This window comes from Zophobas morio, unplaced genomic scaffold (assembly GCF_036711695.1).
Source record: "Zophobas morio isolate AGI-343-1 ecotype UQ-CSIRO unplaced genomic scaffold, CSIRO_AGI_Zmor_V1 ptg000002l, whole genome shotgun sequence".
Taxonomy (NCBI): Eukaryota; Metazoa; Arthropoda; class Insecta; order Coleoptera; family Tenebrionidae; genus Zophobas; species Zophobas morio.
In genome coordinates, this window is record NW_026972107.1 from 26129035 (window position 1) to 26152934 (window position 23900).

Genomic DNA, 23900 nt, shown 5'->3' on the forward strand with positions numbered 1-23900 from the left:
GTATAACTTTTCAATTATTAATCTTTTTTTTTAAAAGAGGACTCTCACTAACATAGATATTAGGATTTTGATTTTAGTATAAGGCTTTTACTAACACACATTGGGAATGAGTGTGATAGATCGACATATTATCGAGTGCGTAAAGTCAAGAATCAACTCTTGAGCATGGGAATGATGTTATCCGAAGGACCACATGCCAGCGAGCTTGAAGTCCGAAACAAAAAAAAACTTAGCTGAAGGACCATCAACTTTTAAGAATTTTGAGAATCGATTGAGGTTACTGCAAAATTATCTCAATCTAGACAGTTAATGAACAGGAGTCCTTGGTGACACGACTCGATTGTGCTGGCAAACATGAAAATTGGAATCCTCCCTCGATATGGTCGAATCTACATTCCCTATGTGAAGACGCCTTTCCATCCATGTTTCAAGACGGATAGAAGAAAGATTATAGTAGTTAGGAATTTTAGGTAAGGAAGTTGCCTGGTCAGAAATCAAATGTATGCTAATTAAAGCATAGCATTTGCTTCCCTAGCAGGGAGGAGATGTAACGGGCGATAAATTTACTTATTTTTGGAGATGTTGGTATGAATCAGAACAATCGTCATTGTCGTAAAAATCAAGGTTGTCCTTGTGAAACTTGGATTTTATGATTTCACACCATTCTAATCAAGGTTTATAATTTCACAGTTAAATATTGGCGCCGTTTGGCTGGACACGATGTCTTTGTCCAGTTTTATAATTTCATGGTTTAAATTTGTTAATTTTAACAAAAAGCACATTTTGCTACTAAAAATCTTCATATTACAGTTAATTAAGCCTAATTTGGTGGAAACACAAATACTTTTACGACTCCCCAAATAAACTGGTAACTTGTAAGCAATTTTGCGAAAACAACTCCTTTGGAGGGGTCTTTACTTATAAAAGATCGAAAGATCCAAAAAAGACCAGAGTCCTCTAGCCAGTTGCCTGTTAGTGTGTGTTTGTGTTGTGACACAAGGGGGTAAGTGTTGACATCTCCAAAAATGTGCACGATTTCATAAAAAGTTCAAAGTTTTGTTTTTATTAATATTTTTAAAGTTCAATTTAATTTTGATGATAAATCGCCCTTTGTATTCTCAATTGGATAACGTTTTGAGATTTAGATCTATTTTTAAAGATTAATTTGCATTGAAATTATTAGTTAAACAGTTATATTGTTTGATGAACGCTGACCACGCAACTACTATAATGTTCCTTACCAAATTTTTGAGTTGTTACAAATGTTTGAGTTGTTACCAAATTTTGAGTTATGTTACCAAATTTTGAGTTATGGTACCAATTTTGAGTTTTGTTATATTTTTGTTTTAGATTTTTTTAAATGTTTGTTTTATTATGCTTTCAAAGATTTAGTTTCAAAGTTATAAAGTTTTCTTGAATTTATTTAAAAATGTTTTAATACTGAAGTTCATTTTCTGATAATTATATTTGCATATTAAACTACACTACAATTTATTGTTATTCCAAATTATTCTCATATGACTAAATCTCTTTTGTACATACTCATTTCTAAATTAAATATAATTATTCATTTAAGCAAAATGCATATACTTGAAGTAGTCCCTTTGTCCAGTCACTAGAATGTGTTACCATCATCACGAACCAGCCTACGAACACATAAATAATATTTTCACTATATGTCGGGCACAAGGTCCACGACAAGAGTTTTACAGTTTTATATATAATAAATTAACAAAAGTTAATTTTGAAAATCTCCCAAGCCCGTCACAATAAGTTAACCCATGATTAGAAACTGATCCGAATCTTAACCTCCGTTATACCCTCACATATCACTGATAAATTGACATTTCACAGCTTTCGAAATTATCAGAAGAGCGTTTCAAGCACGGTTTTCAAGTCAATGTGACATCACGTGGCTGTTCCGCAAAGCAGACGAAAATTCATCCACCGGAGTAGCATACCATGTCTTCTTGTACCATGATCAAAATCAATATATCACATAAATACATGCATCTTAATTTTTATAATCAAATATTATGATCCCTAATATCAAAAGTCTTTTGAATGTCCAAATATCCTACATCATCCTATCCATTTCCATGTAATATCTGCGATAAATACTACCTAGATTAATTGTGGTAGATTTCCCTTTTACAAACCCATGCTAGTCAGTGAAAATTATATTCTGAATTTGAAAATAAAATGCTATGCAACACAATTTCAAATACTAAATAATATTAGAGTTACGCACAGTACGTACCAAAAATTCGCATTGTAAAAAAATTGGTCTAAACCATGGAGATAGAATGAGAGAAGGGAAGATAGTTTTTGCACTCATGACCTTTTTTGATAGCTTTCGCGCATTCACCAGAGTGCGGGAGGTCGAACTTCCCGCACACGTGCATTTAACTTCCCGTTGCCAAGGAAACCTTAAAATACTCGGGTAGTGTCAACATTGTGACGTGTTGACGGCGCTGTCAATGGCGTTGTTTATAAATAACTCACAGTTAATCTCTTCAGTTTAAAGGTTTATTCGTCGCAAAAAATATTGTACACAACACGTTCGTGAGCCTGCTTCCCGCATTCACGCAAATGCGGCACTCCCTTCGGTCGTGCCTCAAACAAGCGTTCATGCGGGAAGCAGGCTATCCCGAACTAGTTGCGTAAATTACTATTTACAATTTATCTTGGAAATTACAGAACGTTATATACGAAAACTGAGATGCAGAAGTGGTTATATGCTTGAGTAATATGCTGTGATTTTTATATAAATACAGAAAGTGTAAACAGAATAATTGTATCTATATTTAATCTCAGTAACAATTCAGCTAATGTGCCTAAAATTCTGACAAGACGGTAATGTTCTGGTTACCGTTGCATTATACTTAATTATCCCAATTGTTCAATTTACTCCTAACAAAAAGTTGATGACGTCGTTTATAAAACATGTTGAATGAATTATTAATAATGACGTAAAAAAATTGCAACTTAGTTTTTGCATCATTATTAGGGCAAACATTATCTGATAACAAAATGTTTATTATTATAACTCATTTTTTGAGTTGAATGCATTGTTTTTGTTTGGCCCATTTCGAAATGTCATCACGAGGTTGCTTTTTAAAAATTAGTGGAAGTGGAAAGTGGATAAATCCTCTTATAAATCATCAATCATTTAGTATGCGATATCAAGTAATCTAATTGTGGAAATAAGGCCATAATAATCTGTTTCTGGAGTACGTGTCTCATTACTGTAATAAAACAATTGACAAATTTATATTTACCGAAATTTAATTGTTTGTTAAATGATTCGTTTGGTTTACACATGGCAAACAAGTGATAACAAAAGAAAAATATATTCCGAAAAGCCCAAGGAAAGACGAAAAACAAATTATACGTTATTTCTATAAATAGCGTGCACGTATCTCCATGGGGGCTTATCGTCCGAACAGTGCCTTATACAGAGAGTATTAGACGCTGTTAGTGGGTGCTTTACATCGAAAAAATAATAATGAAGCTACAAAATTCAGTATTATTTCGTTGCGAACAAAACCTGATAACAAAAGATAACGTATCAGTTTCAGTAAGCCTAGAGATTGGGCTTTTAGTTGCTTTATATTGTTAATCTCGCATTGTTGTTTATTAACAGCAATCTCGTTATATCTATAAACCCATACATTCGAGTACCAATACGTAATTTTATTCAAGTGTTTAGCAAAAAAAAATGGTAAAATTGAAATTTAGTCATTACTCATACGTGTGGTGCTGAACCGGCGATTTGATAAAAAGCTTCCTGTTTAACAGTGCAGAATAAGCCAATTCGCTGATGTGACAAAGTGAACATGAACGTCGTGTTGTGGTTTATAGTGATTTTGATACATATTGTTTTTGCTGAAATTAGCCCTCAAAATGAGTTCAGTGTGTCGACCGGAAGTAATTTAACAAGTTACACAAATGAAGATTACCGGCCTACAACAAAAGTTTATCCCGTAACAAGAGATGAAGATAAGTTTTCAAACGTTACGAAAGATGTAGACAGCAAAACTAGTAATAAAAGTAACGACAAACTTCTAAAAGATGAAAATAGTGACATATTGTTAGAGCAAAATAATGTTATCAGTGAAAGTGGAACTTCTACAGATATCAATGATATGTATTTCAAAGAATTCTCAATAGCCAATGACGTTGGTAGCTCTAAAGTGTCGGATACTACCAACGATTTCAGCAGCTCCCTGCAAAAAACCACACAACAGGATTCAATTATCGAAAATACTCTTCCAACTACGGATCTGTCAGATTTAAGAGTCACAGATGATGAAAATAAAAATCTGGAGGATGATAACAGTGAATTTTACGAAGATCCTGAAGCTTCATCACAAAGTTACTTCAGTATTTCGTCACTATCTATGACTAACACTGGCCCTGAAAATGCTTTTTATGATAGGATAACAGAAAAAGCAGCTTTTTCGTATTCGTCTATAAATGATGAAAATATATCCTCAACGGATGTTATGAGTTCCACTAGTCCGGATTACACCTACACCCCTTCAGTGATGAATCATGTCAGAGCTTGTGAAAGTAAGACTTATTTTTGACTTTCTAAAATAATAAATTAGTACCCATATACTCAACAAAACTAATTCACTGTTCGGCAAGTACATAAGTGGTTGTCTGCGTAGAAATCTTAATATATATTATTAGAATAGAGGGTAGTGCTGTAAATTTGATTAAAATTAGTTGATTCTCGAAGAAGACCATTTATAAGAGAATAGTTTTTATGTGGCATATGAGTTTTAAAATTTTAATTTTGTTTAGCAAATCCACCTGCAAATTTGTCTTAAATTTTCAGTTTTTACAACCTCTAGGGAAGGAAGGGCTTGTTCGTTCTTCTTTATTCATCCTTTGTCCACCCACAGATTCTGCTTAAGTAGGTCAGAAGTCGGCCTAAAATTCATTAATTTCCTATAGCGGATATAATTAAGAATCAACGCTGATAATAATTAATTTGTCGAAATTTCAAAAAATGTTTTTTCATAGATTTTACGACACTGTAAAATTTGTTTTTAAAAATTTGATATTTTTTACGATGAGTCGCACATACTCGTACTTACATGCATGTTACTAAATCGCAAATATAAATTTCAAGTAAGATTAACATAATAACATCATTTTCACGATAACTTTATAATGTGTGCAAAATTTCCGCACAATCAGTTTTTACAATTTCAAAGTTATATTGCACAATTTTGATTTTTTTTTAAATCTACATATGCGTATGATAACTAAAACATCTGCACGATTTCAAAGCATTTGCTTTTGCAGATTAAAAATTAAATTGTAAATAATTTAAATTTTTTTTCCAAAAATCTGGACGTTTCTGGTAAAAACTCAACACGGACTCATAACCTACACGTGTAGAACTATGTTATTTTATAAAAATTTAAAACCCATTTACTATGTACAATTTTGAGGTGACGGCATCACATTATTGCTAGGGATGATTAGACAAAGTTGCTTTTTACGATCTACATGATCTTTATAATACACATATGTATAAAATTTGACAACAATCGGTCCAGTAGTTTCGGAGATTATCTGTCTAACAAAAATCGTTACAGACGAAAACGGGAAACCCATGTTTTGGTACTATAATGGTCACGACGCATCGAGAAAATATGAAAACAACGAGGAGGGTAGAATAATTTAATTTAATTATTCTACCCTCCTCGGAAAACAACCAGTCGCCCGATGGACTCGATTATAGTACGGACTTCCTTAGCTTACGCTCGGGAAGTAAAAACTAAATTTCTCAGTTGGTAGAGGAGCATATGTAACAAATTCCACGAGACTTGTTAGAAACTAAGTAATACCTACGTGTCGGGTTACCAGCTTATCAAATAATATGCGCCAAATTCTTAAAATACCTCATAAAGAAGATGAGCCGAAACATTTTATAACACTTACATCATCGCCGAAAATAGATAAATAAATTAAGAAGTTTAGATAACATCTACAAGATAAATTTATAATTATTATACCTACATACATCACCTACATTAAGCGATCCCATATTTTAATAAAGATAACAACAAATTTTTGTTTTCTTACCCGGAGGAGATGATCAGCTTGAATCATGGAAGTTCACATTGCGAAATGGATTAGAACAGTATTACTCATTTCTGACAGATTCTAGATGTGATATGAAAGATATGAATGAATATACTATGTACTTAATTTTAAAGTAAATAATTTAGATATGTAATACTTAACTAAAAGCATTTATTCTTGCTAAATTTGGTTAGAGAAAATTATAATTAAACACATCGACTTAATCCCGATGTAGCCATACAGTTTCAATATAAGATAATTTTTTCCAATCTATAAACTAAAAACATGATGTTATCGATTTGTTTTAGGAAAAAAAAAACATCTTTTTGCTAAATTTATAAATGGTAATAATATGAGTAAAAAAGCAAACCGACATTGTAGAAGAAAGTAATTAATTATTTATATATACATATGCAACACATATTAATTACACTATTTCTGGAGACATATAAGCACACCTAAAATAATTACCTTTGAGTGAAGAGAAGTTTGTTGTAATGATATACATATATTAAGTACAAAAGAATAAACATAAATAATTGACAGAAAACCTAAATAGTTACTTGTTGATCATCTTTTGTCACTAAAACGTATGCCTGCATTTGCATTAACACGATATGTCAAAAAATTGGTGGTCCAAGCTTACTTCGACAGAACTTCCCTCGCCCTTGAAGTACAATCCAACAAATTTGGCTTCTTTGAAAAATTATTATAGAAAATTTGTGTTGTGATAACATTTATATAGTAAAAACCAGTGGTGTAAATGACACCTCGAACCCCCTGCGCTGCGGAGGCACAAATTCCAAGTAGGTGCCGTCCGCGGATATACAGGCAATATGAAATGTATTCAAAGCAAATAACCAACGGAAAAGAGTGTATTATTATCAGTGTACATGATTAGATTAACTTCGTTTGTTTATGTTTATACATCGAAAGAATTTGTGTTTATACATAGTATAAATTTGTTTAATTTGAACAAAATTTCCTTAAAACAGAAGACTAAAATTATTAATTAAACCACAATGAAACAAAATGTTTTGAGTATGATTTTTATTATTCTTATTTGATCATAATTAAATAAAAACGTAGGTATTCTCACATTTTCTAGAAAATAAGGTTCTCAATCATAACAAATAAGGTATATCAAGGCGTAATTCAAAAAGTGCAAAAAAATAAGCACATGACCACATAGTCATGTGCTTAACATAAACATATTTTCTGATACGTATTTATTTAATATACCTATTTTTCGAGAACGACTTTAGGAAGTGTACGGAAAGGATAAATAAATTTTAGTTAGCTTTATATAATCATTAAATCACTATTTGTGCCCCACCATAATTTCAAAAACTTCTGTTACGTAGTTTTTTGGATAAATTGTAAAATTTCTTTGCACAAATTTTACTTTTTTAAGACAACCAATATGCGTAGAGTTTAAAACAGGGACAGAACTAAATCCCGATTATTATGATGTTATTTATTTAAGTTTTCAAATAAATGGATACGTAGTTTTGAAGATTACATCTTTAAACAATTTTCGAACTTCGAACTTTTGTTCAGTCTTGTTCCTAAGATACGTTTTACCATTTTCCATTAGATTGTACTCTACGCGAGTTACCTATTAATTCAAATTTGAGGCAGCAGGTATTCGGGTACAGTTCCACAGGTTGACTTATTAAAAGAGTTACTTAATTATACAAGTGTAACATATTTCGCATGAAATTTTTTATCATATTACACTCGATATTACACAAGAGAGCCATGCACATTTTATTCATTTTAGTCATTTTAGGTACGTTAATCATTATAAAACTGATAACGTGATAGCGAAGGTATTTCACATATAAAAAAATTAAAAAAAAACATGTTTTAGATAACAGCGTGAAATGATATTTTTGTTGAAATACGAGTAGGTATACACATTTTTTTAAAGGAAGCAGATGCAGTATGATGATTGATGACTAAACCAGAATAATGAAACAAAAACCAAGTGCTGACAATAAATAAAACGAGCAGTGTGTAAAATACGAATATTATTTGTAGCCGCACGTCTAGTAATTTCTAGCGATTCTAATCAGATGTCATTAAAATAGTGCTATATCAAAAACGAAACGTACATTGTGAATACTAAAAAATATTAAACATATCTCTTAGTCTAACACTTGCTGTAACAAAAGATATGGAAGTTTGTAACAATATTATCAATAATAATAATAACTCTACAAATTGGTGTGGCGGCCCCTGAAAGAAGCGCTCTTGACGTAAGAAATGTATAGACCACGTGAAAAATATACACTTGCTTTGCAAAATCCAACATAAAACATTGTCAACACAAAAGATGAAGTTCTTGATACAAAAATTGAATTTTTATAGTTGTATTCAGTAAAATCGATCTACATATTTATTTGTATATGTTCACAGTGTGGTGAAAAATCAGTTGAAATGAAAATGCTGTTTTTAATGTTGAACTTAATAAGATTGGTTTGAATACAAATACTTAGTTGATAGATACATATTTAACTTTTGATGGTTACCTAATAATAAATGGTGTGATTAACATAATATTAATATTTATTATTTATTTCTTTCTTCATACAGACATAACTCTGTAAAAGGCACCAAATAATGACATAATACGCGATTTTCAGGTTAAAAAATCTCATTTCGCCTAAATTTCATAAACATAACTTATTTATTAGCGTGTTTGCGCAAATCATTTTCTTATAAATTTTTCCTTATGCTTACACTTATCCTTATAACTTATGTCTTATGATTATAACACTCATAATCGTTACATCTTATATTGACAACAATAGATTTTTTTTACAATGTCAATCAGTGTCATTTAGAACTCTAATTATGTCGCAACTGAAAAAGAAACTCTTTTTGTATTAACTGATACACTGAGTAGTTCTGAACATCTTCTGTATTGCCACAAGTCGCCCAAATTTCTAAATAATTCATGTGCAAAATTAATCAATTTACGTGCCAGAAAGTCAGTTCTGCTTGCCAATGTAAGGTCCTAAGCCGTCAGCATAACTGCTACAATTATACTTATAACTATAATTATAAATTATAAGTGTAAGCATAAGGAAAACTGTATAAGAAACTGTTTTGCGCAAACATGCTATTGAAGCAGTGAATTAGTCATTTAACTTAATTATATCATTTTCTATAGTGATGTCAGACGGGGCGAAACACATTTCATAGAAATATAATGATAATTTATTTTCCTTCCTACAAAAAATAAAATATAGTGAACCAAGAGCTATAAGGTTATACGGCCATCATAAAATTAGTTGACCGCAAATAAATACCCCCTTTGTGTGGTTCGCACTAAGCTTACCGGTTGGCAATAAATCATCTTCTAAACATTTCTTGCTCATATTTAACAGGGCCGGCTTTCAAAGCGAGTGGTTATTTCGGAACCCTCAGCGGCTGCAGGTAGTAAAGAAATAGTGGAGTGGTGGATTTTCATATTTAGTGAAAGCCGCCCCTGAACGAAACCACAAGAGCCGGTCGAGCTGCAATGAACACGTTATTTACGACCCTAAAACCTTTTCTATTGTAAACAACTTAACTTCGATACAATGGGATGCTTTTATGATGGCCATATAACCTTATAGCTCTTGGTTCACTATAATACACATTGGTTTTGGCTCTATTATAAATATCATTAATGATAACAAGCTTCCTTCCTCGTAACTGTGTTATGTTCATGCACTGTTATGACGGACCACATAAAATATTTATAACTCTTTTTCTTTCTTTTCTGAAGATCTGTAACCCACGTATTGTTGTACTTAAGTAAGAAGTTCATCCTTACTTTTCAAGCCATACCTTCAAATATTTAAAAAAATACAAGGTTAGGTATACGTATTAGAAACATACCGTTTTCCTAATATTTACTGTTTATTAAGAAACAGGTATTCCCTTTATTAAAATACTAGCTTTTCGCAGTGGCGACTCCTCGGGGTGGGCAGGGTGGGCAATGCCCGCCCTATTTGATTGTTTACAATACGAAGTAAAATATTGATTTTTTTCATTTTTAAATTATTTTATATGTATACACAAATAATTATCGTCATAAACCTCATTTAAGCCAACGGATTTTCTTCATTACATGCCGCAGTTTCCGCAATTGAGAAATTGCAGTTGCAAAAAAGTGCGTCATATCTCGGCGTTTTAGGGTTCATGTGAGGATGGGCTAGTCCACCCTGGTCCACCCTCTTGATTATAAGCAACGCCATACGTTCGGTTTTCTATGTACATGATTGAGAGTAAAGAATTCGAAACGCACGTCTTTGCATATCCGTGTTTTCTTGCTTCAAGCGGGGCAGGACGCCCTGGCGTCAACGTATATCTCAAACGCTTCAGAATCGGATCTCTGATATTCGATTCAAGGATTCAATAAATTAATTTCGATTTTTTTACTTCTTTTATATTGTAAAAGTATTATATTACTCCATTGAAATATGGGTAAGGTGGTAAGGAGAATAATGTTATGCGAAAATTCTTGAATACTGTTTTTATAGAAAAGAGCAACACCATAATAATTAATAAATACTTTTTCATATAAACGAAAATTACTTGGAAAACGAAGTGAAACTATAGAAAATTTTCTTAAATTCGGCGTTTATTCGATATGATAATTTTCTTGGCTACACAAAAACATACATTTCGGGGACAAGATGAATCGCAAATTTCTCTTAAAGTAAATTCGATGATAAATTTAAAAAGTTTTTGGAGGAGTCTTTGGTAATTAGTGGTCTTTCTAAAACCAATCAGAACGATTATTTGGGAATTATTTTTATTTTATTTGTTATTGTTAACTTTGTTAGTATTTTGAGAATTTATTTTTTGTTTCATTTGGCATTTTTAATTTTGCTTTTACAATAATTTTCTAAATTGCTGCTTTTTCTAAGTGTAGCTTATCTCAAAGGTACAAATTTAACGTTTTCCCGTCACGTTATTTCAAAATCTTTACATGTTGGGATAATTATTTGAGTTTATAGTTCTATAAACTCCTAACAAAACCATTTATGTGCTGAACCTTTTTTTTGCTCCTCTTTCCTCTTCTAGCAAGAGTCTTCGACGTTCTCGTTGGTTCTTGCTGAACGACATTGTAAGTAACATTTATAAAATAATATATATATGTAATATACATAAAATATTTGTTATATTATATTGATTGACATGCAGCACCAAAACAAAAACACGTTCTCACAAAAATGATTAATTATACAGGGTGTCTCAGAAATAAGGACATTAATTTTAATCAGTTATAGAGCTCATTGAACTCAACAACTTTTTTTAGTAGAGTTTTGTCAAGAACTTTTTAATTATCAAATTAAAAATTGTTAAAGTTATACCCTAATTAAGGTTACCCGCCCATGGATCCTCAGTCACCCATGGACACTAATAATTATTATAATTAATAATAATTTATGGTCAAAAACAGTTACTAGGATACGTATTTTCCTCATCTTGTCAATGTGACAAACATTTAGAGAGAAATTGAAAATCCTGCTCCCTAATGGCGTACGGAATTTCATCGGCCCAAATGTGGGTGTTGAACACCTTCCCTCGTGTAACCGACCTCATCAGTTGATAGTATAAGAGATACAAAATTTGCCTGTTCGTTTATTTTTCTATTAACCCACTCACAAAAGTTTTGCCTACGTGGTAAGTCTGTTAGTTTCAATAACTGAACTTTCTGGTCCTGAAAGGGCTACATTTGTTCTCTGAGTATCCTCCAAATACTACTCTCCGATACATCACACTAGACAGTGATACGTGCTTGTGCCCGGTCGAGCTTCGACACTCTTCAAAACAGCCTCTTCAATATTAGCAATTCTATTACTACGTAACTTACCCCGATCCTGAGGTGCAGGTTTAAAAGATCCGTACTCTCAAAAATGCTGCAGCGTTCTTAAAACTGCGCACATTTGGCAGACGACGATTTGGGAGGTTTTCTGAAAAAATTCGTTGGGCGCGAGTGCCGTTTCCCCGAGCTTCACCGTACGTTAAAACGATATCGGTGCATTCCAGATTTGAAAACAAAGCCATCTCAACATATTTCGTCTATAAATTAGAAATCTGTGCCAAACAAACTTTAAAGAGACAACGTTTAATAAAAACATTGACATAAAAATGATTGTCAGTGTCAAAACGGTTGCTACGGTACCTTCTTCATTGTTGTAGTGTTGCTATTATTTAAGTTATTATTTAAGGTGAACATAGACGGCTCGTCAATATATGGGTGGGAAAATTCGAAATTCGACTTGAGTTTTCGAAAAAATGCTAGACAAAAAAGTTGTTCCGTTTCACGAGTTCTGTTACTGGTTAAAATTAATGTACTTATTTCTGAGACACCCTGTATATATGTATATATATTTTTTTCATACATGTTATAACCCACCTATAATGCTTTGTCCACCCATCAAAAATCACCACGAGCTGCCACTGGGTTTTCGCCCGCAGCTTCGCTCGCGTAGACGATTCATTGTGTTGAAAAGTATTATTGCTACGTTTTAACTAAAAAATGTGTTGAAGAGCATTAATACAAAATTTCAAGTAAAAATTGCCATAAAAATATGTTTCCTCATACAAACTTTGTCACCCCCTGTCATCTTCTTAGGGGTGGAGTCTCGAAAAAATCTGAAATACGTCTTTCATTATTTGTGTTGAAGAGTATTAACACCAAGTTCCACGTAAAAATGTACATTTACAATAAAAAATAAAAAAATCTTTCCCATACAAAGTTCGCCACCACTTTTCGCCCCCTTAGGAGTTGAATCTCGGAAAATCCATAAATACGTGTTCCATTATTTGTGTTTAAAAGCATTAATACCAAGTTTCACGTGAAAATTTAAATTTACAATATTTAGAAATATTGTTCCTATACAAACTTAGCCGTCCAAACTTAGACATCACTTTTCACCCCCTTAGGGGTCGAATCTCCGAAAATCCTTAAATACCGATTTCCTTATTTGTCTTGAAGAGAATTAAAATGTATCAGGTATCAGGTTTCAAGTAACGATGTAAATTTACAGTAGACATATATTGGTCCTATACAAATTTTATCACCCCTTTTTAACCCCCTCAGGGGATGAATTTCGAGAAATCTCTTCTTAAACGATGCCTCCAGTATAAAATGAACATTCTCTCCAAATTGCAACTTTTTAGCGTTAGCGGTTTGGGCTGGGCGTTGATAGGTCAGTCGGGACATTGCCTTTTATATATAAATATTATAGATTAATAATAATATAAAGCCGTATTAACAGATTTTATTACTTTTGAGATAATTTTAATAGGTAGTGGATCTAGTAGAACGATATACACTTCGCCGCAAAAGTAACGCATAATTTTCAAAAATTAAAATTTCGGAAAAACATTTTTTCCTATGTATTGTGAGTAAGTTAAACATATGCAATGATTACGAAAAATAACTTTTAGTTGAAAACTGAAGCAAACAAAAAACAAATTAAATTAAATAATAAAATTTAACACCTGTTTCTCTCTCATCTGTAAAACGACAGTCACCTCCATATTTGGAATGAATAACGGATATTTAGTAATAGCCCTCTGGCAATGATAACTGCTTGACATCCTCGTCGGATGCTTACCATGTCGAATTTCGTTTTGATCAAAATTGTCCCATATTTCTACCAACCTGTTTCCTAGTTCTTTTAGTGTATTTGGTCGTGGGTTTGAAGCTCTTAACTGTCTTCCTCAGATGTTCCACACATGTTCGATGGGATTTAACTCGGGATTCTTTGCAGACCCTACCATAGTCGTAATATTGGTCTCTTCAAGGTAGTCACGTGCAGTCCCAGCAATACGCGTGTGCGCAAAGGTACAACATGTAAAAAAATATAGTTTCAATATCGTTGTCCAGATGTAACAACGTTCGGTACGCGCCTTTAATGATACGCTACACCAGATAAGCACGGATCCTCCACCAAATTACACTGTTCCCACAATAGGTATTACACGGTGCACCCGGACGTCTGTACACTTTTACTAGTCGATTATTGTTTACCAGAGAAAATCTGGATTCATCGCTAAATAAAACACGACATACGTAGAACTTGAAGTAAAGTTTATGTACCTATTAACAAAATGTAAGATGAATAAAGTACATTTACTAATTATAGAATTTTGGAAGATGAACCCACTCGAATTCATGGCAGAACTTCCATCAGCCGTCGAGGATGTATTCTTTATAACTGATTGTAAATAATTTGTTCCCCGTGTACTAGGTTCAAAAAATTATTCTGACGAGGCGGATGTATTCTTTGTAACTGATAGATACTAATTTCCTCCGCTTATATTACGTTCAGAAAATTATTCTGATGTCAAAATTTTTGCGATTTCTTGCTTATTATTTAGGGACTCTCCTATGTAGCCTTCAGCTACACGGCTGGACTTCCAATCTCCATGCGGTTTTAAACACGTGATTTCAGCTCCACTTCCACCAACAATGTAGCTGAAATGCGTCTAGACGGTGGCCGGTGTCTTGCTCCGGATGTGGTAACTTCAGGATCGAAGCTATCTTCTTGGGTATCGTGCCAATTGTAGGTATACCCATCACTGCTCGATGGCACTTTCCACCTATATCCTTAAAAAAAGCGTTACTCTGGTATGTTCTTTGGACGCAGTGATATATATGTATTTCCGGTACATGTTGAGGTTATTTTCATCAACAATTGTGAACAATCGGAGCTTCTTCGTTTTATTATCGATTGAAATTCTGATATGCAGTAAAGTCCCGAAATCTTCAAAGTCATCAATTTTTAGTTTTACCGTTTCATCACACACAAGCTCCGTATACGCCGATAAGTAAAACAATCCACATAAAATATCAATGTAGCTTCTTCATTCACTTGAGTTTAACATCTAATACCAACCTTCATGTGCGAAGCGTGAGCTAAAAAGTTTCGACTTGTTCCTTTGCAAAGTTTTAGATATTTACTAATAGCTATTCCTTGTCTTGCAGCACTTGTCGCACTACTGAATAATGTGACCACATCGCAGAACTCTTCATTATCTTAGCTAATTCAGAAAAATATGCCAATAAATGCACTTTCCGAATATCTGAGAACTTTATTCTTCTCACACCAGTAAGAAATCGTTTATAAGCAACTTCATAGGCTGGTCCCGATTTTGTTAGCCTAAGATTCTCTGTAGCTGCTCAGGTGGAGCGCATTGCAAAACCAACTCAAGCTAAATAATTCTATCGCCAATATTTCTCTTTTAATGAGAAATAACAAATAAATTAAGCGATAGGATTACGTGCAAACTGTTTTTTGAAATTTTGTTGTTGACAATAACATCGTAGTAACAGTCTTTAGATATAACTTAATTCATTCATTTTTAAAAACTGAAAATTCTAATTTTTTTAATTATAATACTTCTATAATTTAATTACAGACGTTTGAATAAAAAATAGTATGTTTTACTCGGAGAAGAGTGAGTTTTTGTGGCTCGTCTATATTTGCCGGGTGATCATTGATTTGCCGGCCTCCCTTCGGTCGGCCGTCAAACTTACAGAGTCGGCATAAAAAGTTTCACTTTTGGTCCTTATAAAATAATATACTATTTTAGTCTTTAACAACAAAAAATTACAATCTTTTAGTACGTTAATGAAAAAAAGAATAGCTTAGGTGTTGATAATGAGTTAAAAAGACTCATTTCAAAAAGATTTAAAATCATGATCACCAAATTTTTTTGAAATTATAAATTACGCATTAATTTTGTGACGAATATTATATACTCTAAATATTTTTTACTCCTATAATAAATATTTAGGTAATATTCAGGACCGAGTTCAGGACTAAATTTTTAATATGTATCTTTACGTGAACATATTTATTAGTTTATTATAGACCCTATTAGCTATAAGAATAAAATTCTTGTTTTCTCCTCTCTAATGTTGATATTTACTTTATAATAATTGTTATTTACAAAAAAGTTTTTCAATATACGGATGAAAATCTTCAAATCATAGTGTCTTCTAAATATGCAATTTGTAGATAGACCTTTTCCCGTTCTCATACCAATTTGATCCATGGAAAAAAATGTTGCATTCCAGAATTATAAAACTTCCGAAATTGTGCAGAAGGTAAAAAATAACATACTAGAAAAAAAAAGAAGAAAAAGATTTATAACGACGAAAGAGATCTTCGACCTACGAGCTCTCCGATAATATATGGTTTAAATAATTTTATTTTTATCATAATACTTATATTTTTGCAGTTTCGGTACAACATAGCTATTGAAAACAAGCATTTAATTTTCATCTGTCAAACAGTTGTTTGACTGAAAATTTTTATTCAACGCCTGAAACACAAACTTTTTGAAGTATACCTACATTTAAAAATAAGTGAAAAATGTGCTTTGCTTGAGATACTTTCTTGAAGACAGACCAAAACTTCAAAAATTCTTGTACGGAAAAACTCACTAGAAATGTATGCATAACATGCTTACTTACCTGTACTTTAACAATCCACACATATACATATAAATTTTAGCTCATAGGGATCATCATCTATAAAGTCGCGATCTTTTCTATAGAACCACTCCCTAGTGTAAATTTTCAAAATTTGTTTGGTGTAAGTGACCTTGACGGGTTTCTGGGGGAAAACATAGGTGTCAAAAATTTGACAGGTTAGATGGCCCCATTGTCAGTGTAGATATTTTATTTTAATAAACAGATGAACAGAACATACAGTCTGCACAGGATACAGTGCGGCATAACTGAGGGCAATTGAAACATTCGTGTTGTGCTAGTTTCGATTGCCATATCAACTATCGCTACCAACCGCGTTCGGCGGAAAGTACTAGACGACAGGGCTATCAACTTGACTTTTTATCGAGTGGTTCCGTAGAAATGACCGCTACTGTAGAAAAAAATCTCAAAGTTAAATTTTATAATTTTTCGAATCTGTATTTGTTCGACAGTACTTTAGGAGCAAGGGAAGTTCTGTCGAGACAATCTTGGATCATTTTTTGTTTGGAATTTGGTTTCATCGATATGGTTCTTAACTATGTTTGATGGTAGTGCGTTGACCGTCACAGCGAGTCTTAATCAATTTCATACTTTTTAAGGACTTATTGTTTAGTAGGGAATTTTTAAGTATTAACACTTGTTACGAAAGTATTGCGATTTCTGATTTTTTGTGTAGTAAACTTCCTGTTAAATTTTTACGACATTTGGTAGTAAATGCTAACTGTAATCGATCACATGAATGGTTTTCAGTTATGACAAAGTGGGGCTTAAGATATAAGTAAGTTTAATACTTAATTTCACGACACTTTTGAACAATCATGTTAAACAATGTTTGATAGCTATAGAAACAACTGACTCAGTGATCACTTTACTTTTACAATTTATCTTAGATATACATAACAGAATTCTTAGAACTTTTGATAAGGGCTACGAATGATTTCGATTTTTTTACAGTTTCAAATTGTCTTTAATACCAGAATTATTTATAGCCACGTTATCACGAGAGAGCAATGAAAAACATTATTAAAGACAGCCATGGATTATTGAAGAGTTTGTCTTTGATGGAATTTTTGTCTTGTCCGATTATTTATTATCGTTAATTTGAAAGTTTTGAGTCCAAAATGCAACGATCAAAAATCCATACTCGTCTTTGATCGTGTTTTTTACTGCTCTCTCGGTATAAACTACAATTTGTCCATAATAATTCTGGTATCACGGTGACTCTGAAATGTCTTTTGTTAATTATTTTGGCGCCTTATTACCACAGTGAAGCACACTTTTTTCACATTTCAAAACCGCCCTTGATACCAAAATCATTTATGGACAAGCTTTATGTTATATGTATCAAAAAGGTATAAATATCTGTTCCCATCAAAAAGTTTAACAACATACAAACAAACTGACAAGTAAAATTTTGAAATAAATAATGGATTTCACAAATATCAGGAGTGAAAGAAAGCTACGAAAGTTCGTCTTTGCTGGAATTTTTTTCTTTATAACATGGGAATATTCTCAACAAGGCTGTCAAACCAGTTCTTTTGAAACCGAACTAGAACTATACTTATACCAACAGTTTTTTATTTTCAGTTCCTTACATAAATTTTTCCAATATCGAGCCGTATGGTTTCAACGTCACTTTAGAATGGGAGGCTTCTGATTCCACTTGCTCCGACATCGAATACGCTATCTTTTTAAACGAGACACAAGTTGATCTTACAGCAGACCTTACGGTAACCATCAGCGATCTACGTGCCTGCAGTGAATATACAGTTTCTATTGCGGCAATTGTTAATAATGAGACAGTAGCAAAAAGTGAACCAGAAAGTTTTACCACGGTAATCCCAGACTGTAAGTAGCAAAATCCTTTAATACATGAATCTACTAATTATGAGTTTCAGCATTCACATCTTACGGAGTACAAAATTTAAGTGTAGTAGAAACTCCGGAAGACACTCTCAAATTAACATGGGAACCACCAGTTGACGAAGTAGTTCAGTGTGTCACTAACTACTATTTGACATGGTGGGACGCAAACACTGAAACGCCTGAAGACAGCGTTAACATTACCGAAACTTCGTACACTCTCCCCTTAATCGGATGCATGCATTACGTTTTTATGATATATCCTCAATCCGGAGCAAATCATAACGGCCACGAAGACGCCGCAAATTACACGGTGGATCCCATTCGTAAGAAAACCGATGCAAAAGTAGGCAATAAACAACTCTAATAAATTTTAGCATTTAATAATACGATTGTCCAATTTTCTCACGGGAAAACTTACTCAAATATAACGTGGCAGATAGATGACAAAACAAAAAATAGGTGTGACATCGAAGAAATATTCGTTACGTGTAACGCACCTACGGATCAAAACATCGACGCTCCCTGGATCATTCGCAATGCTCAAGCTCATGAAACAATTTTTGAACAAAACCCAAACTACAGATACGGTATAAGTATCCAAAATTTATCTTCTTTTACGAACTATACGTGTACCGGTGTTACCACAAATGCGGCTGGAAATTCTACGGAAACCGAGTTCGAGATCACTACAGATGAAGACGGTAGAAGATACACAAAATTGACTCTATCCGAATCTAAATTTCATTTACAGTGCCTTCGGAACCATTAGCACTCGAGATAGATGAGATTGGTCCCACTACCTTTAGAGTAAAGTGGCAACAACCCGCAGTGATTCCCGGCATTATGACATCGTATGGAATACGGATTAACGCTAGCGGGTCCCAGCAGCAGGTCACGAAAGAATGCTCAAACAATGTCACAAATCACCATTTTGACATAAGTGCAGACAACACAAACTTTACGTTCGATGAAGCCATTCCGTACTATAAGTATCAAGTTTCGATCTATGGGACCGATGGGGCTGGTAATGGAACTGAGGCAACAACTGACGCGCTTACAGCATCAGCAGGTAATCTAAAATGTCACTAATCTACAATGTATTTTAAATATCAGAATTTCAGAACCAGACAGCGTTGCAAACGCTCGAACAGAACCTCCTAAATATTCACAAACTGAAGAATATAAAGGTACCGTGAAAGTTGTGTTTGACCCTCCCTGCAATACGAATGGTCCGTTCAAACACTACGCCATTAGATACAATGGCACAAGAACCAATTTGCCTATTGTTGACGAAACAATCACAACGACTGCAACAGAAGAAGAAGTGTATCTTTTGCCGGAACGTAATTATTCGTTTACTGTTACCGTAGTAACGGAAAACTTTACGTCGTTGCCGGTAGATATTCCTTCCATTCAATCTCAAGCTGGAGGTGAGTAATTTTTGTAATTAAAGGGGAAACAGTAATCATGTGTTGCAGTTCCAATTTTAACGGCAAATATGACACCACCGGAAGTTAACGACACCACAAAAGCTTATTTTACATTGCCTAAGAGTGTGTTTAACAATGAAAATGGCGAAGTTATCGCTTACAGTTTGATTTTGATGAATACATCCACACAAAAGTGTACATACGGATTTTGGCAAGGGACTAATGAAAGCTGGCCGTCGTTGCCTGAAAATGGACATCAATTAACTCCTAATTTTTGGAATCCTTTTGAAGGTATATACTTCAAGTACTGATTTTTTTGAGGCTGAATATTCAACAAACAACATGAAAATTTTAGGTGGTGTCCAAAGTGTTGATTTTATAATTGGTAAAGACAGTGACTGTTCTGGACCAAACTATTGCAACCAAGCTTTAAATGAGGGCACTAAATATTGGTTAATAGTGCGCGCTCTCACCAGCGCAGGCTTTAAAGACAGTTCGTTGTTACATTTTGAAACAGGTAAACAAACTATGTTATCGATAATATAATATTATCTTATCTACTATTACGGAAAATAGACATATCTGCAGATATATTATGTTAAATATTTTTAGAAATGCCACTAGACGACTTACAGTTACCTCTTATTCTGGGATTAATATTTGGTCTACTACTCTTGTTAATATTAATAGGGTTCTTATTTTTCCTCTGGAGAAGAAGACGAAGAAAGTAAGTTGTTGGTTTTGTAAGTATCGTACTATATAACTGAGGGATTTTAGCGCTACACCTGAGGAAGAAAAACGACCTTCTACAAATCCATTCCCAGCACCTGTTCCTGTACAAAAATTCATTAGCTACTATGCAAGCATCAAAGAAGACTACAATATAATACGACAACAATTTATCGATCTAGGTTTACAAAGTAAAGAATACGCCGGTGAGACCACTTTTGCAATCTTACCGGAAAACAAGCGTAAAAATCGATATACAAACATTCTACCATGTGAGTCAATGACACATTTAAGGCAAAAAAATACTGTAGACGTATATATTTTTAGTTGACGCAACACGTGTTTCTCTAAAAATTGATGAAGACGATGAAATTAGTTCAGACTATATTAATGCCTCATATATTAAGGTAAAACAATGATTAAAGTATTACTATTTTGGTAAAAATTGCAATTTCAGGGCTACACAGGTAAAGTTGAATACATAGCCACTCAAGGTCCCCTGGAACTGACTGCCAGAGATTTTTGGAAAATGATATTGCAAGAAAACGTTACTGTTATAGCAATGGTTTCGCAATTCGTTGAACAGACTAAAGTTAGTGTGCAACTGATAAATAAAAATTAAGGCTAATTTAAAATAATCTTGCAGGAAAAATGTTTTCATTATTTTCCAAACAATCACGAAAATGTCTATTTTGGTGAATCTTTAGAAGTTAAATGTACTACAGAACTGCATTTTGGAACATACTGTGTTCGGACACTGCAAGTTCGAAAAAATACAGAACAGCGGGACGTTGTTCACATGCAGTTTTTAGAATGGCCCGACTTCGGAGTTCCACAAGGTACTGACAACATGTTACAATTTTGTACTCAATTGAGGGAAAAAGTCAACAAGGAAGGGGGTCTTATAGCTGTACACTGCAGGTATGTTTGATTCTTTTATTTAAAAATATTAATATAAAAAATACCTGGCATAATCTAGTGTGTTACACGGAATAAATTATAAGCAGGAACTTGTAAAAATGAGTAGCAACAAAAAATGTAAATCTATTGTTTTTTCTTCATTTGCTCTTAACGCTAACCGATTGATAAAAAGCCGACGTTTGGCACAAAGAAAATTCAGTCTCAAAAATCCAATGCTTTCGTATACTTACACTAACGCAACTTAAAATAATACTTGTTTTCACAGCGCTGGAGTTGGTAGAACTGGGACGTTGATAGCAGCGGATATACTTCTTCAGACCATCGACGATCACAGAGACATTAATATCTATAAGACTGTTTTGGACCTAAGAAAACAAAGAACAAATATGGTACAAACAGAAGTAAGTACAACTTGTACATAACAAAATAAACGAAAAAACTACTTGAATTATTCCAGAAACAATATATGTTTATACACACATGTATAAAAGACTACATAGAAACTCCTCCCAGTCAAACAAATGGTAAGACTAAGCTCCTATTAAAATTCGTGTTAAAAAATATATGTTCCAGATACAGGAGGAGAACGCATTTATGAAAATATGGATGTAATAAGATCTTCATCTCTGAAGAAAAATCTAATTGAAAGCGAAATAGAAAGCGCTTTATAACATATTAACTTAAATTTGTACTTAATTTTTTAAATTTATGTATACTTATTACTCTCATGTGTTCCAGCTACATACGCTATCTATATCGACGCTTACATGAAAAATTACGAAGCTGTGATCTGTAAATAGAAAAAATAAATTTTTGCTACAAATACCTGCAGTTTGAAGTCGTCACTCTTGCTTCATCATAGCATGTGGAGGGTGATGCATCCACGGTGGCACGTCAGGTCTCACATTTAAATTCACATTTGATGGGGGCATCGGATGTGAGGGGGTTATATTCAAACTCACATTTGATGGTGGCATCGGGTGTGATGGAGGCATCCTATGATTAAGCATCATAGACATATTATGATGTGGCATGTGTACACTTTGCATCATATGATTATTGTCATGTTGAGTCATGTGCATTGGTAATAATCTGTGGTTTTGTTGAGTACTGATTAGATGATGATTGGAAAGCATTGTTATATTACTTTGAGGTATTTGTGGTCCTGGTTTATTTATGCTATCCATGCTATTTACCTGCTCTGTAGCCGGATGGATGTTTTGTGCTGCCACTTTCTGAGGCTTCTTGGCAGATTTACCAGATTTTTCTTGTTTTACTTCCTTCTTTACTGTCGGTTTTTCTACAAGAATTGATTTGTTTCCTTGTTTTTCATAACAAAAACCCATATCAAAGAGGAGTCTACGCAGTGTCATAAGAGAAAAATTTGGAAGTTGAGCATCCTGATTGACGTGCTTTAAAATAGTATTTAGTGATGTAGTTATGTTTTTGTATTTCAAGTCATAAATTATACTTCTTATACCTTGGCGCACGGTATTATCGTATTTAATATCTCTACTGTTTATATTGACATTTCTTCTAATTTTTGTTGTTGATGGCACTTTGAACCCTTGACCACTCGCTTCTTCCTTGCGAAATTGAAATATACTCTTTTCACTACATCCTGTAGCTTTCGACGTACGTCTTACGATTTCTGTTACACAGAAATCTGGGAACTCCATACGAAAGTATTTAAATACGTTTAAAATTATTACTTTTTCTTTACAGGAATACGACATCCCTTGTTTCATTTTTTTAATCTCCATTTGAGCCATGATGGTTGGTGTAATAATAACAATTATAACCTAACTTGTAATCACCACGCAAGTTTAATTTAAAAATTCAACCTTTTTTAAATATAAAATGCGGGTAGATTTATAAACGAATTTGTTTATGTTTACACAAATTTGAATTGTAAACAAAAAAATTTGTCTACTGACATGATGGTATATATTTGACAAATGACACCAATGACACAGAGAAAAATGACAACTGACAGTTCTGATCAGGAGGAATTCTATGGTTCTGATTCTTTGACAGTAGAAATCTATGGTAGAAAAGTAAATTTTGATTAAAGCCAGTGGGCTAAAAATCTAGATGAATTTCAAATATTTTATAATGTTTTAAAAACTGATCTTGATCAATAGTATGTACTAATTATTCTTAGATAAGAGGAAGTTAATCTTGAAGTTTTATTAAAAAAATTTTAAGACAACAAACTGTCGTTTCAAAAATTGTTAGATGTCACTACTAGTTGATTATCAACCATGGCCAACTCTTGATACTTCAGTAAAACTTTCATTAAACGTCTGTCGAGTGTCGACTATAATGAACCAACT

General features: G+C 33.2%; 2 protein-coding genes across 3 annotated transcripts; one reads left to right on the forward strand and one right to left on the reverse strand.

Annotated features, from left to right (window-relative positions):
- The first annotated feature begins 3492 nt into the window (after nt 1-3492).
- On the forward strand, nt 3493-22387 carry LOC135132079 (receptor-type tyrosine-protein phosphatase H-like). Its single transcript, XM_064060012.1, has 16 exons — nt 3493-4575; nt 18206-18466; nt 18517-18807; nt 18859-19185; nt 19236-19553; nt 19606-19914; nt 19963-20205; nt 20270-20431; nt 20527-20641; nt 20692-20915; nt 20971-21050; nt 21101-21235; nt 21290-21564; nt 21830-21965; nt 22022-22088; nt 22138-22387. The coding sequence occupies exons 1-16, from the start codon at nt 3840-3842 to the stop codon at nt 22233-22235; spliced, it is 3777 nt and encodes a 1258-aa protein (XP_063916082.1). The 5' UTR covers nt 3493-3839; the 3' UTR covers nt 22236-22387.
- LOC135132201 (uncharacterized) lies at nt 21566-23729 on the reverse strand. 2 transcript variants are annotated; one of them, XR_010280981.1, is made up of 3 exons: nt 22761-23729; nt 22391-22560; nt 21566-21929 (listed from the first exon to the last, which is right to left on the reverse strand). XR_010280981.1 is itself a non-coding variant. In XM_064060208.1 (2 exons), exon 1 carries the CDS (start codon nt 23334-23336, stop codon nt 22407-22409), a length of 930 nt encoding a protein of 309 aa, XP_063916278.1. In that variant the 5' UTR covers nt 23337-23729; the 3' UTR covers nt 21566-21929; nt 22391-22406. The 2 variants fall into 2 exon arrangements, 1 of the variants encoding a protein (XP_063916278.1); XM_064060208.1 differs by having other exon boundaries at nt 22391-23729.
- Between the last annotated feature and the right edge of the window lie 171 nt (nt 23730-23900).

Excerpts from the sequence above, each read along its gene's own strand:
- LOC135132079 (XM_064060012.1), top strand. The coding sequence starts at position 3,840 with ATGAACGTCGTGTTGTGGTTTATAGTGATTTTGATACATATTGTTTTT. Across the intron at positions 19,186-19,235 it reads GATCACTACAGATGAAGACG|TGCCTTCGGAACCATTAGCA; the intron begins GTAGAAGATACA and ends TTTCATTTACAG. Across the intron at positions 21,236-21,289 it reads AATTCGTTGAACAGACTAAA|GAAAAATGTTTTCATTATTT; the intron begins GTTAGTGTGCAA and ends ATAATCTTGCAG.
- LOC135132201 (XM_064060208.1), bottom strand. The coding sequence starts at position 23,336 with ATGGCTCAAATGGAGATTAAAAAAATGAAACAAGGGATGTCGTATTCC.